Source organism: Erinaceus europaeus, chromosome 2 (genome assembly GCF_950295315.1).
Source record: "Erinaceus europaeus chromosome 2, mEriEur2.1, whole genome shotgun sequence".
NCBI classification, from domain to species: Eukaryota; Metazoa; Chordata; class Mammalia; order Eulipotyphla; family Erinaceidae; genus Erinaceus; species Erinaceus europaeus.
In genome coordinates, this window is record NC_080163.1 from 151281131 (window position 1) to 151293581 (window position 12451).

At 44.0% G+C, this 12451-nt stretch overlaps 2 protein-coding genes across 4 annotated transcripts in view; both read left to right on the top strand.

The window, feature by feature from the left end:
• Nucleotides 1-1861, top strand: part of CSNK2A2 (casein kinase 2 alpha 2) — a 50261-nt gene extending 48400 nt beyond the window's left edge. For 2 of the 3 annotated variants that reach the window (XM_060185449.1, XM_007520084.2), the window contains one exon: nucleotides 1405-1861. The gene's annotated coding sequence lies outside the window, so the exon portion shown is untranslated. Of the gene's footprint in view, nucleotides 1-79; nucleotides 285-1404 lie in introns of those variants that run through there. The other variant, XM_016186857.2, reaches the window with a different exon arrangement.
• An 8118-nt stretch (nucleotides 1862-9979) lies between these two features.
• CFAP20 (cilia and flagella associated protein 20) overlaps nucleotides 9980-12451 on the top strand; it is a 30422-nt gene continuing 27950 nt past the window's right edge. Inside the window, exon 1 of the mRNA XM_007520085.3 lies at nucleotides 9980-10329. Within this exon, the coding sequence (XP_007520147.2) occupies nucleotides 10246-10329 (84 nt within the window). The 5' untranslated portion in view covers nucleotides 9980-10245. The remainder of the gene's footprint in view (nucleotides 10330-12451) is intronic.

Consider the following 12451-nt stretch of genomic DNA (forward strand, 5'->3'; position numbering starts at 1 on the left):
GACAAAAATCTGACACCCTGTGGAAAGTTTGGATAAGTCTTCAAGAACCCTGGAGCCAACTGTTTCCTTCTGTTTGCAGAAAAGCAACACAGCCTGGGTTGTGATCCTTTACAAATGACTACTTCAGATCCAGCTGACCACCTCTTTGTATCACTGGATGACTAATGTATGGTTTATGTGCTGCTGCCCTTAGAGGAAAGAAAAATGCCATGTCAAATCCTGTTTTCTTAAATAAAAATGTTGATATTCACCAGCCTTCCCCTGTGGGAGACAAGCCACTGCAATGAGAATCTTAAATTTGTATTTCCTGTCTCTTCGGGGAAAGGAGGAATAAACCGAGAATTGCAGTGATGTATTTACGGTGGTTGAAGATAATCACATTGGTGTGAAGACTTTCCTTTGGCAGAAAAGGGACTAGAGAGGTGTCTCAATGGGTTCTGTTTCTTGTCCTTGCTTCTAAATTATACCACTCAAGACACACCTGATTCTTGAGACCCACCCATTTTATTGCACAACTTTGACCTTTGTGGCCAAGTGGTTTGCACTTAGGAAAATCTCCCCAACAGCACACACACTATTCCTTGACAGATGGTCTTTAATTAGTGTGCTTTCTTCTCACTAACAGATCCCTCTATGAAGTCTTGAGTACTTTAAAGTTAGTTCCTTGCATGCATAAAAGCAAGGCTAGTTGGTTTTTATGCATATCGCAGCCTTTTATAAATACTGAGCAAACTTTTTGAAAAGTTTCCCAGGTGCATAGTCCTTTCGATGCTGTGGTTTTAGAAATCTGCAGCTGGCATGTTTACCCGCTTCACTGCAGGACTTGGAAAGAGAAATGGAGTTGAGTTCCAAACTGTCAAGACAATTGTTTCCAGGGCGATAGTTTGAGCTCCCTTTTTATTTGTTGGTGGGCTTGTGCCTTTGCCTATGCAAATACAGTCATCTGACTCAACCCCAAGAGCCTCAATACTTGCTTGGACTTACTGGGATCTAGACTTGGACTGCTGGACTTGTGGCTTGGCTTGCACTTGAATGGTCAAGAGCCCTCTGCACCCAAATCAGCTTCCTTGACCCAAAGGAAGAAGAGATGGCTCTCAACACACCTCCAGAGCTTTCCCCCACTTGGACCTGTAGCCATCCCATGCCTCTATGATTGCTCATCCAAAGAAGAAACAAGTAATATTACTGGGTTTGCATAGAAAAATGGGTCATGACTTTTCTGATAACCCAATAGAAACTAAGTCATGAAGTCAGTCCTTAGTGTTTTTCCCACAAAATGATCTGGAAAAGGCAAGCTACTGTCCCCACCACTCTTCCAAGAAAAGGAAGTCACAAGTGGAGGCCTAGCCTCACTTCCAGTCAGATTGATTAATGTCTTTCCCCTCCTCCCGTCTCTTTCCCCAGGTCTGTTGCGGTTCCTCTCACTTATCCATAAGCAGAGCAAGAACCAAATCAAACGTCTTTAACGTGTGTAGAGAGATCACGTTCCGTGAGCAGACACAAAATGGTGGCAGGTTTGGCGAACTCGAACTAGATGGCAATCCACCACCGTTTATCAAACCTCACTTCCGAATGTAAAAGGTTCACACACCTTTGGCTTCCTGTTGACTTCTTCCTGACCCAGAAAGCATGGGAAATGTGAAGGGTATGCAAACTGGTTGGTTACTGTTGCTTCCCCCACTACCACCCCCCACTGTGCCCCTTGACTCCGTAGCCGTTTGGTTTTCCACCAGACGATGTTAACTCACCAACCACACACTGACTCTACAGTGCGGGGACGGGGGCAATATATGGCATGATGGGCAGTTACATATTATAATTTTAAAAGTATATATTATTGAATAAAAGGTTTTAAAAGAAACGTATGCAGAGTTTTCCATATGAAAGGGGCCATAAACCAAGACCCATGGCCACAAAGGACTTAGTGAGCTAGAAAAGTAGCTCTGCCTGAGGAGAGCCGGTTATAAGGATGCTCTTTAAAGACAAGTTGAGGTACAGAGTGAACTAATTCTGGAAGTGGGGGCAGTCATAGATGATAGCAGAGAAGCTAACTTAGCTTTGAACACTATGCCCCATCCTATCTCCAATCCCTCTCCCCTGGTGAGGTACCCAGAAATATAGGTGATTACAGTGTCACTTGTAGCAGAATTGGGGGACATGCCCCATCTAGCCCTTTACTATTGTCTCCACCTTTCATTCCACTGCCTATCCCAGCACCCCTCTCCTTGTGCCCTGAAAAAGCAGTTTACCTGGATGACTTGCTGTCCTGAGGCAGGAAAGGTACTCAGTAGTCTCAGGGACAGTCCCAAAGGCAGTTTCTGGACACATTCCCAAGCTCCTTTGAATCTGAAAGGGAAAGGGGTCCACTCCAATGTGAGAGAGGAGGTGGCATGAAGACAATTGGGTTTATTAAATACTATTTTTTTTTCCTTTTACAAATGAGCCACCTTTGATGGTTCCCATCCTCCCCTCCCTGGGAGAGGTAAACCAGCGGCAACCTGGTGGCCTTATCTCTGGCTGTGGCCTGCCTTCCCACAGATCACCATGGCCAAGCAGATGGATTGTGCACCCATTGGCTCTCCACAAAAGCCACTTGTTCCACACAATTTCCTCCCATCTTTTTGGCTGCTTTTCTTGAACAGGTGACTATGGGCACCCAGCTATGGACACTCAGAATTTATGAAGCAGTTAAGGGAGGGAAGCAAAGAGGCCCTTCTGGGCCCACCACACCATCATTGTTCCTTGAACCAGCTTCTGTCATATCCAAACAGTAAATTGGGTTTGGGAACTCAAGACTGCATGCCCTCAACACCAACCAGCAAGAGAGGGCCCCAGGCCTGCCTCCAACAGACTTTGTAAGTTCAACAGGATATCAAGTGGGTAGACTTGGTATTTCCCGATGCCAGCACCAACCTGATATTCTCAAGTGGTCTCCCTCATGAAACAATTTTTGACTCATGGCTCTGCAAATCTCTGTGTTGGTCTCTCAAATATCTGGGATGGTATCTTAACCATTAGAATGAATATGTCCCTGAACCTATGAACGTGTTTTTTTATATATTCATGTTTATCTACATAGCATATCATCTCCATGTTGACCTGGTGCTGGAGGGCCTTCCCAGAGCGTCTGATGGGAGCAGATGCACTTGATTGGTTTGGAATTATTTCGATGTTGTGTAAACTTGATCATGTTTCACTCTCCAATTTCCTTCTTCTCAGCCAATGCTCTCTAGCTTCCCAGTGGGAAAGTTCTATTTTCCGAGTTTCTTCAGTCATGTCAGATTGTCTTTTTTTTTTTTTAAGAAATATTTTTAAAAATATTTATTCCCTTTTGTTGCCTTTGTTTTATTGTTGTAGTTATTGTTGTTCTTGATGTCGTTGTTGGATAGGACAGAGAGAAATGGAGAGAGGAGGGGAAGACAAAGAGGGGGAGAGGAAGATAAGACACCTGCAGACCTGCTTCACCACCTGTGAAGCGGCCCCTCTGCAGGTGGGAGACCGAGTGGCTCCAACCGGGATCCTTGCGCCAGTCCTTGCACTTAGCGCCACCTGCACTTAACCTGCTGTGCTGCTGCCAGACTCCCTGTCTTGGTTTATGTAGGTCATAACTATTGAATATGAGAGTGTTTAGTTATAGAAAAGAGTTTTCGCTTTAGCTCTTTTGGCCTTGAGAGAACCTACTAACTCAAAACCTAAAATTCATTTATAACATACTTGGAAATTCAGAACATTACTTGCATTTTTTAATAGTCCTGCTTGTATTGGGGTTGTTTAATATATTAACTGTTCCTGTTTTCCAAATTGATAAATTCTTCATATATATATATGTATGTATATATATATATATATATATATACACACACACACACACACACACATATACATACATATACATAGCCAGGCAGTGGTGCACCGGGTTAAGTGCACACACACACACATATATATATATTTCATAGAAGTAGATAATGAGGAGGGTTGGGCGGTAGCACAGTGGGTTAAGCGCACGTGGAGCAAAGCGAAAGGACCAGAGGAAGGATCCCGGTTGGAGCCCCCGGCTTTCCACCTGCAGGGTGGTCACTTCACAAATGATGAAGCAGGTCTGCTTTCTCTCCCTCTGTCTCCCCTCCTCTCTCAATTTCTCTCTGTTCTATCCAACAACACAGCAATGACAATAATAATAATAATGACAACAACAAGGGCAACAAAGTGGGAAAAAAATGGCCTCCCGGGATCAGTGGATTTGTAGTGCAGGCACCGAGCCCTAGCAATAACCCTGGAGGCAAAAAAAAAAAATAGATAACGAAAAATTTTATCCCGTCACTTACACACACAAAACTCTTCCCTCAGAAGTTGCTAGGATTTAATTTGGCATATGATGTCCTATTTTTACCCCATGTATTTTCCAACTTTAAAAAAGTTTTAAAGACCTATATATTATTTTATTTTATTTCTTTATATATATATATATATATATATATATATATAAAACTTTATTTTTAGGAGTCAAGTGGTGATACACCTGGTTGAGCACACATGATACAATGCACAAGGACCCAGTTTCAAGCCCCCAGTCCCCACCTGCAGGGGAAAAAGCTTTGCGAGTGGTGAAGCAGTGTTGCAGGTGTCTTATCTCCCTCTTCCCTCTTGATTTCTGACTGTGTCTATCCAACAAATAAAGATAATAAAAATATATACATGTATATAATTTTATTTTTTTAAATATTCCCTTTTGTTGCCCTTGTTTTATTGTTGTAGTTATAATTATTGTTATTGATGTCATCATTGTTGGATAGGACAGAGAGGAGTGGAGAGGGGAGGGGAAGACAGGGAGAGAGAAAGACGACACCTGCAGACCTGCTTCACTGCCTGTGAAGCGACTCCCCTGCAGGTGGGGAGCCAGGGGCTCGAACCGGGATCCTTCTGCTGGTCTTTGCGCTTTGTACCATGTGGCTTAACCCGCTGCCCCACTGCCCGACTCCCCTAATTGACATTCTTTAACTACAAAGATCTTTTTATTTCTATGGAAATTAATTAGGGCACGACTTTTTTTTTTCCTGGAACTTGTGCCTTTTCACTTCTGAGGTTGTTTTGTTTTTACTATGTTAGTAAGTATATACCTACCTCACCCCTCCTTTTCATGGTTGTGTAGTCGACCATTGTGTGATGTACCACATTTGAAGCAATCCCTTGGAGATACACTTACCAGTCCTATCACCAGTATTGCTACAATGTACAGATCTACACATTTTTACAGTGTTATGTTTGTGAGACAATCTATAAAATAATTGCTGTGCGAGATGGTGATGATGATCATGATTAGCAAGAGCATTGTCAGATTTCAGAAAAGCAGTCTTCCATTCCCTTTTCTTGCTAGTGTAGGTTGGAATCATCATGGCTTTGGCCGTTGAATTCTTGTGGGACAGATACTTGAAACGTGGGGCAGGGGTAGACAGCATAATGGTATGGAAAGAGACTCTCATGCCTGAGGCTCCGAAGTCCCCGGTTCAATCCCCTGCACTACCATAAGCCAGAGCTGAGCAGTGCTCTAGTGTTTAAAAAAAAAAAAAGTTAAAAAAAAAAGACAAAATATGTGTCATGGGTCTGTAAGTTTCCCAGAGGCCTACAGAAATGTTCGAGACAAAAAGATTAAAAAAAAAAAAAGTCTTGGCTCTAACATATGAAAGTTGGAAAATAAAAATTGACAGATGTAATTAAATGGCTTTCCAATCTTACAAATGCATTCATTGTAAGATTTGCTACTTTAGAATTTTTTTCATGATAATTCGTGAGGAGATACCACCACAAAGTAATCAGATAATTTCAAAAACAAATTCTAAAGATCTTTTCCAAAATTATTGAAAGGAAAAAGGTTTATCTGAAATGAAAAATGGTATGTCTCTTGTGATAATTGAAATGTGTAGGAAAGCTGTTGAAAACAAAACCACTGACAGCATTTTCTAGTTCAAAAGTTCAAATAAATAAGTAAATAAATACATAAATAAGACTTGTGGAAGATTGGCAGACATTTTTAAATGCCCTTGACCAGAGGAGGCTAGGTAGTGAAATGGATGAATTTCCATTGTGGAATATTCTACAAGCTGTTATACTCAGTATACTGAGAATGAGCCAAAGTCAGCAGCTACATTCTGAATTATTCCACTCATAAGACATTTTGGAAAAGACAAAACTTCTTATAGAAGAGAGGAACAGACTCCTGGTTTTCCAGAAGCTAAGGGTAAAGGGTAGGGGTAGGATGTGAAGGGACTGACTACGAAGAGTATTTGGGGATGGTGGGTGGGTGGATGATGGTACTGTTCTGTATCCTAACAATAATGGTTATACGACTTGGTGCCTTTGTCAAAACTGTATGTCAAGAAGAGTGCATTCTACTGTATGTAAATTTTAAAATAAAAGTTTTCTTAAATAACTGTTCCATCTGGATGTCACTCTCAGGTTAGCAGGAGCCTCATTTGCCCACTGTAGACTCTGCTGATGCAGTCAGGACTGATTTTCTTTGAATCTGACCTTTGGAACAGGGACTCATTGGTCCTCCACCTGCCAACTGAAGGCCCCAATCATTTGGGGGGTCCTAATCAATATTTACTCCCACTTACTAGGTGATTCTCTACAAACTATTCTTCACTTCATTGCTGTACCTCCATAGACCATTGGCAAGGAGAGGTAAGGAGTAAACTTGCTGTACAGTGTGTGTGAGGTCACTGGTCTCATGGAGACCTCTGAGTTTCTAGGCTTGGGCTAACATGAACAAATACGGTCTTCAGGGGGCAGGGCAGTGGTGCACCTGGTTGAGTGCACATTACTATGCATAAGGACCCTCGTTCAAGCCCCAGCTCCCCTTGTGCAGGGAGAAAGTTTCATGAGTGGTAAAGCAGAGCTGAATGTATCTCTCTAGCTCACTCCTGCTCTATCTCCCCTCTCAATTTCTCTCTGTCCTCTCAAGTAAAAGAATATATATTCTTCAGGGTTTTAGCATCTAGCCAAGGTTTTTTGTGCCCTGAAAAGGGTGCACCTAGTTATTGGCATTTTAAGTAATAGTTACAAAAAATGTACAGAAGTACATTTTTTAAAAGATTTATTTATTAATGAAACAGGAGAAGAGAAAGAACCAGACATCTACTCTGGTATGTGTGCTGCCGGGGGATGAAACTTGGACCTCATACTTCAGAGTTCTGTGCTTCATCCACTACGCCAACTCCCAGCCCACAGATGTACATTTTTAATTTTAAAATTGTATGTGTCTTAAAAAATTTATAGGGCATCGGGCGGTAGCGCAGTGAGTTAAGCGCACGTGGCACAAAGCACAAGGACCGGCATAAAGATCCTGGTTCGAGCCCCCGGCTCCCCACCTGCAGGGGAGTCGCTTCACAGGCAGTAAAGCAGGTCTGCAGGTGTCTTTCTCTCCCTCTCTCTGTCTTCCCCTCTTCTCTCCATTTCTCTCTGTCCTATCCAACAATGATGACATCAATAACAACAACAAAAACTACAACAACAATAAAAAGACAAGGGCAACAAAAGGGAATATATATATAGTTTATGAGACACAGAGAATCTAAGTATTACTCTGACACATTCAATGCCTGGGATAGAACTCAGGACCTCATGCTTGAGAGTCCAACACTTTACCCACTGTGCCATGATGTCCTGGGCTGCTTGTTTGTGTCTTTAAGATCAATCTTTTTTAAATTTACTTTTTAACTTTTTATTTATTTATTTATTTATTTATTTGTTTATTTATTGGCTAGAGACATAAATAGGGAGAGAGACACCTAACAGCCCTGCTTCACCGCTTGTGAAGCTTCCCCTACAGGTGGGGACCAGGGGCTTGAAACTGGGTCCTCATGCTCTATAATGTAAGCACTTAACCAGGTGCGCCACCATCTGGCCCCTTCTTTAAGATCAATTCAGTAATTTTTTTGTTGGATGTGAGAACACTCTGACATCTGTGATTATTGGTTGTTAGTTTTCTACTTTTAGAACCAATATTAGTAATTTTTATATTATTTATTTTTAAAAGATTTTATTTATTTATTCATGAGAAAGGAGAGAGAGAAAGAACCAGACATCACTTTGGTACATGTGCTGCTAGGGATCGAACTCAGGACCTCATGTTTGAGAGTCCAGTGCTTTAGTCACTGTGCCACCTCCTGGACCACTATTTACTTTTTAAATTATCTTTACTTATTTACTGGAAAGAGATAGCCAGAAATTAAGAGGGAAGAGGGTGACAGAGAGGCATAGAGACACCTGAAATAATGCTTCACCACTTGTAAAGCTTTCCCCCTGCAGGTGAGGACTGGGAGCTCAAACCTGGGTCCTTGTGCGCTGTAACATATAATCAACTAGATGTGCCACCACCTGACCCCAATCTTATTTTTTTAAAACAAGTTTCTATTTTTTTTTCATTATCTTTATTTTCTTACTGAATAGATAGCCATAAATTGAGAGGAGGGGGGGAGATAGAGAAGAGGGAGACAGAGAGACACCTGCAACACTGCTTCACTTTTGACTTTTGAATGGGTAAATTTATGTATAATATTTAAGTAATCATCACCATAGTGCTTACTCTATTTCTCTTGTGTCTTTCCTTTTTGCTTTCTTCCCTATTGCTGGGTTGCCACACCTTCACAATTCCATTACTCTTTATTTCCTCCTTTTTAAAATTCAAATAGACAAATAGGGAGGAGAGAGAGAGAAATAGAGATACGTGACAGCATCACTCCAGCATTTATGGATGGGATGGGATACGGAGTTCTGGTGGTGGGAATTGTGTGGAGTTGTACCCCTTATCCTATGTGTTTTTATTTTTAATATTTTAAAATATTTATTTACTTTCCCTTTTGTTGCCCTTGTATTATTGTTGTCGTTGCTGGATAGGACAGAGAGAAATGGAGAGAGGAGGGGAAGACAGAGGGGGGGAGAGAAAGACACCTGCAGACCTATTGCACTGCCTGTGAAGCAACTCCCCTGCAGGTGGGGAGCCGGGAGCTCGAACCGGGATCCTTCTGCTGGTACTTGGGCTTTGTGCCACGTGCGCTTAAGCCGCTGCGCTACAGCCTGACTCCCTCAATTATCTGGCTTTCTAATAACGCATTCAAGGCAATGCATATTTCTCAGAGTATTTCCTTGACTGCATCCCCCCCCCCAATTAAGCTATGTAGCACATTCATAGAGACTCTGTTAATAATTGAAGTAATGAGTCATATACAGGGGTTGGCACAGTTAATGCTGAACACTGATTTTATCCTCTATCTGGTCGGTCATTAAGCTTCTATATGGCAGGAGACCAGGTAAGTAACCAATTGAAAAAGCCCATTTCCCAATCTCCAGCTTTTTTTTTTTTTAATATTTATTCCCTTTTGTTGCCCTTGTTGTTTTATTGCTGTAGTTATTATTGTTGTTGTTATTGATGTCGTTGTGTTGGATAGGACAGAGAGAAATGGAGACAAGAGGGGAAGACAGGAGGTGAGAAAGATAGACACCTGCAGACCTGCTTCACCACTTGTGAAGTGACGCCCATGCAGGTGAGGATCTGGGATCTTGAACAGGGGTACTTATGCCGGTCCTTGTGCTGTGCGCCACGTGCACTTAACTCACTGCGCTGCCGCCCGACTCCAGCTTTCTTTTACAATAGTCACTCTCCCCGCCTCCGGGCCCTCCAGGGGGCGGGGCCTGGGCGTCGGGGCCGCAGGCCCCACCTCCGCCACGTTCCCATGACACCACGCTGCTACTTACATATTCTATAATCATCTGTCTCCTGCCGCTTCCTAGAAGAAGCTCTGGGACTATGGGGAAAATAGTCCTGCGGCAACGGAGTTCTTTCCGCGAGGAGGCGGGATTAGGGCGGGGTTTAGCATTAAAAGGAACAGGAAGTCCGTCTGTCTTGGAACACGGTTGGGTCCCGCGTTCCCAGGAGGCGGGCTCAAGTAGGCGGAGGGATCTTTCTGAAGCGGCCGGCGTGCCGCCTCCATTTAAGGCGGGGACAACAACGAGGGCGGCAGTTGCTGTGGTTTCCGTCTTAGTTTTTAAGTTGTGGGTGTCCTGCAGTGACCCTCTGGGACATAACGTCCCGCATTGGGAGTTTCGGTGTCGGTGGTTATAGATCTGGGGGAGATCGTGAGCTCAGCGTCCTTTTTTTTCGGACCAGGGCCGTCCCCCTGCCTTCGCCACTCGCTGCCCAGATCTAGGTCGCCTGCCTCTGGCGCGGCTGAGAAGGCCGCTGGCGAGATGTTCAAAAACACCTTCCAGAGCGGCTTCCTCTCCATCCTCTACAGCATCGGCAGCAAGCCCTTGCAGATCTGGGACAAAAAGGTCAGTGGCGGGTTGGGGGCGGGGAGAGGTCCCGAGGAGGCCGATGGGGGGGGGGGGGCGGGAGGGTGATGTTTGCGAGGAGCTCGTGGCTGGGGTGTCAGTGGCCGGAGGTCTCTCCCCGCGGACTTGGCTGGGTCGGTCTGAGTTTTTCTCTGAGCCTCGGTTTCCCCCCCTGTAGACATCACGGCATAAAACTCAACCAGTTGACCCGCGGCGGCTTTTGAGAACCGCACAGAGGACGGGCAGGGCAGTCGCCCACTGAGCTCGCAGATGTTTCGGGCTCCCCTGTGCCAGGCTCCGTGCTGGGCCCCGGACACGGAGCCTTTGTTCCGGGCGGCCGTGTGTGGGTTTCATTCATTTGCTTCCTCCCATCGGTCCCGGACAAGCCCCGAGTCGGGGTGACTTGTGATACCTGCTGTACCCTCACTGTAACTTGAGATCACGGTTGTGCTTTCCACTAGGAAAACTGCAGGATGATGACAGGGTTTCGGTTTGGTGCTTTGGCCTCACAAGTACAAGCCTCATTGCCTTTTGTTGTTGTTTTGTTATTTATTAGTGAGAAAGATAGGAGGAGAGATAGAAAGAACCAGATTATTACTCTGGTAGATGTGCAGCCAGGGATTGAACTCAGGACCTCATGGTTGAGAATCTTATGCTTTATCCATTGCGCCATCTCCCGGGCCATGTGAACATGAGTTTTTTTGCTCCTGCATCCAGGTACCCACCAGGTCACGTTTTCTTTCCTCCATCTCAGGAAACATGACCCTTTGGCGTTGTTGAGGAGAAGGGGCTTGTGTGTCTAGCTCTGTATTTGCCTTCATACTTCATTTCCCATGCACATTTCCAGTAAGTCAGCTACCCCATTTGGGGGGCTTTTGTTTGTTTTTATTTTTAGATAGAGACAGAATCCGAGACAGTGAGAGACCACAGCACCCAGGCTTCCTTCAGTGCAGTGTGGGACCTGGCTCTCAGACCCGACACACAGCAAAGCAGCTCACTATCCAAGTGAGCTATTTCACCAGCCCAGCTGTCTCCTTTTTTTGAATGCAAGTTTTTTTTTTAATTAATTTTTTATTTTTGAGAGAGATGCAGAGACAGACATACACAGAGAAACACCAGAACAATGCTCAGCTCTGGTTCATGGTGCAGGGGACTGAACCTGGGACTTAGAAGCCTCAGGCATGAGAGTCTGTTTGCGGAACCATTATGCTGTCTCCCCCGCCTGTTTTGAATGCAAGTTAAGGTAAGAACTTTGCTTTAGGAGACAGATTAGTTTTAAATCATGTATTCAACTCATCTGATGCAATTTAAGAGGCACAATACTTTTCTTCATTTGTCACTGCAAGAAGTTAGAAGTCCACCCCACCACCACCACCCCAAAAATTGAATAAAAAACACATTTCTGTAAGTCTCAGTCACACACACACACACACACACACACACACACACACATACATATATATCATCCTAACAAAGAAGAGGGAACAGACATCCACTTCTGTGAGTATCATTAAATAACTGAGCCAACTCAAAGCTGGAGAGAAAACACAACTTTCAAAGAGGAGTAGGTTACTGAGGCCTTTGCTGCATTCCTTCCTAAGAGCACCAGATGGGAACATGCTTTTTTTATTATTATTGTTGTTGTAGTTATTGTTGCTTACGTCTTCATTGTTGGATAGGACAGAGAGAAATGGAAAGAGGAGGAGAGAAAGATAGACACCTGCAGACCTGCTTCACCACCTGTGAAGGGACTCTCCTGCAGGTGGGGAGCCAGGGGCTCGAACCGGGATCCTTACACCAGTCCTTGCGCTTTGCACCACATGTGCTTAACCCGCTGCGCTACTTTCAAAAGTAGATTTAGGAACTAGAATGTGGAATCAGTACAGCCTCCTATGCTTTAGGCCTGTCCAATAGCTTTTTGTAGTTTGTTTTTTTTTTTTCCTCCAGGGTTATTGCTGGGCTCGGTGCCTGCACCATGAATCCACCACTCCCGGAGGCCATTTTTCCCCCCTTTTGTTGCCCTTGTTGTTGTAGCCTCGTTGTGGTTATTATTATTGCCATTGTTGATGTTGTTCATTGTTGGATAGGACAGAGAGAAATGGAGAAAGGAGGGGAAGATGGA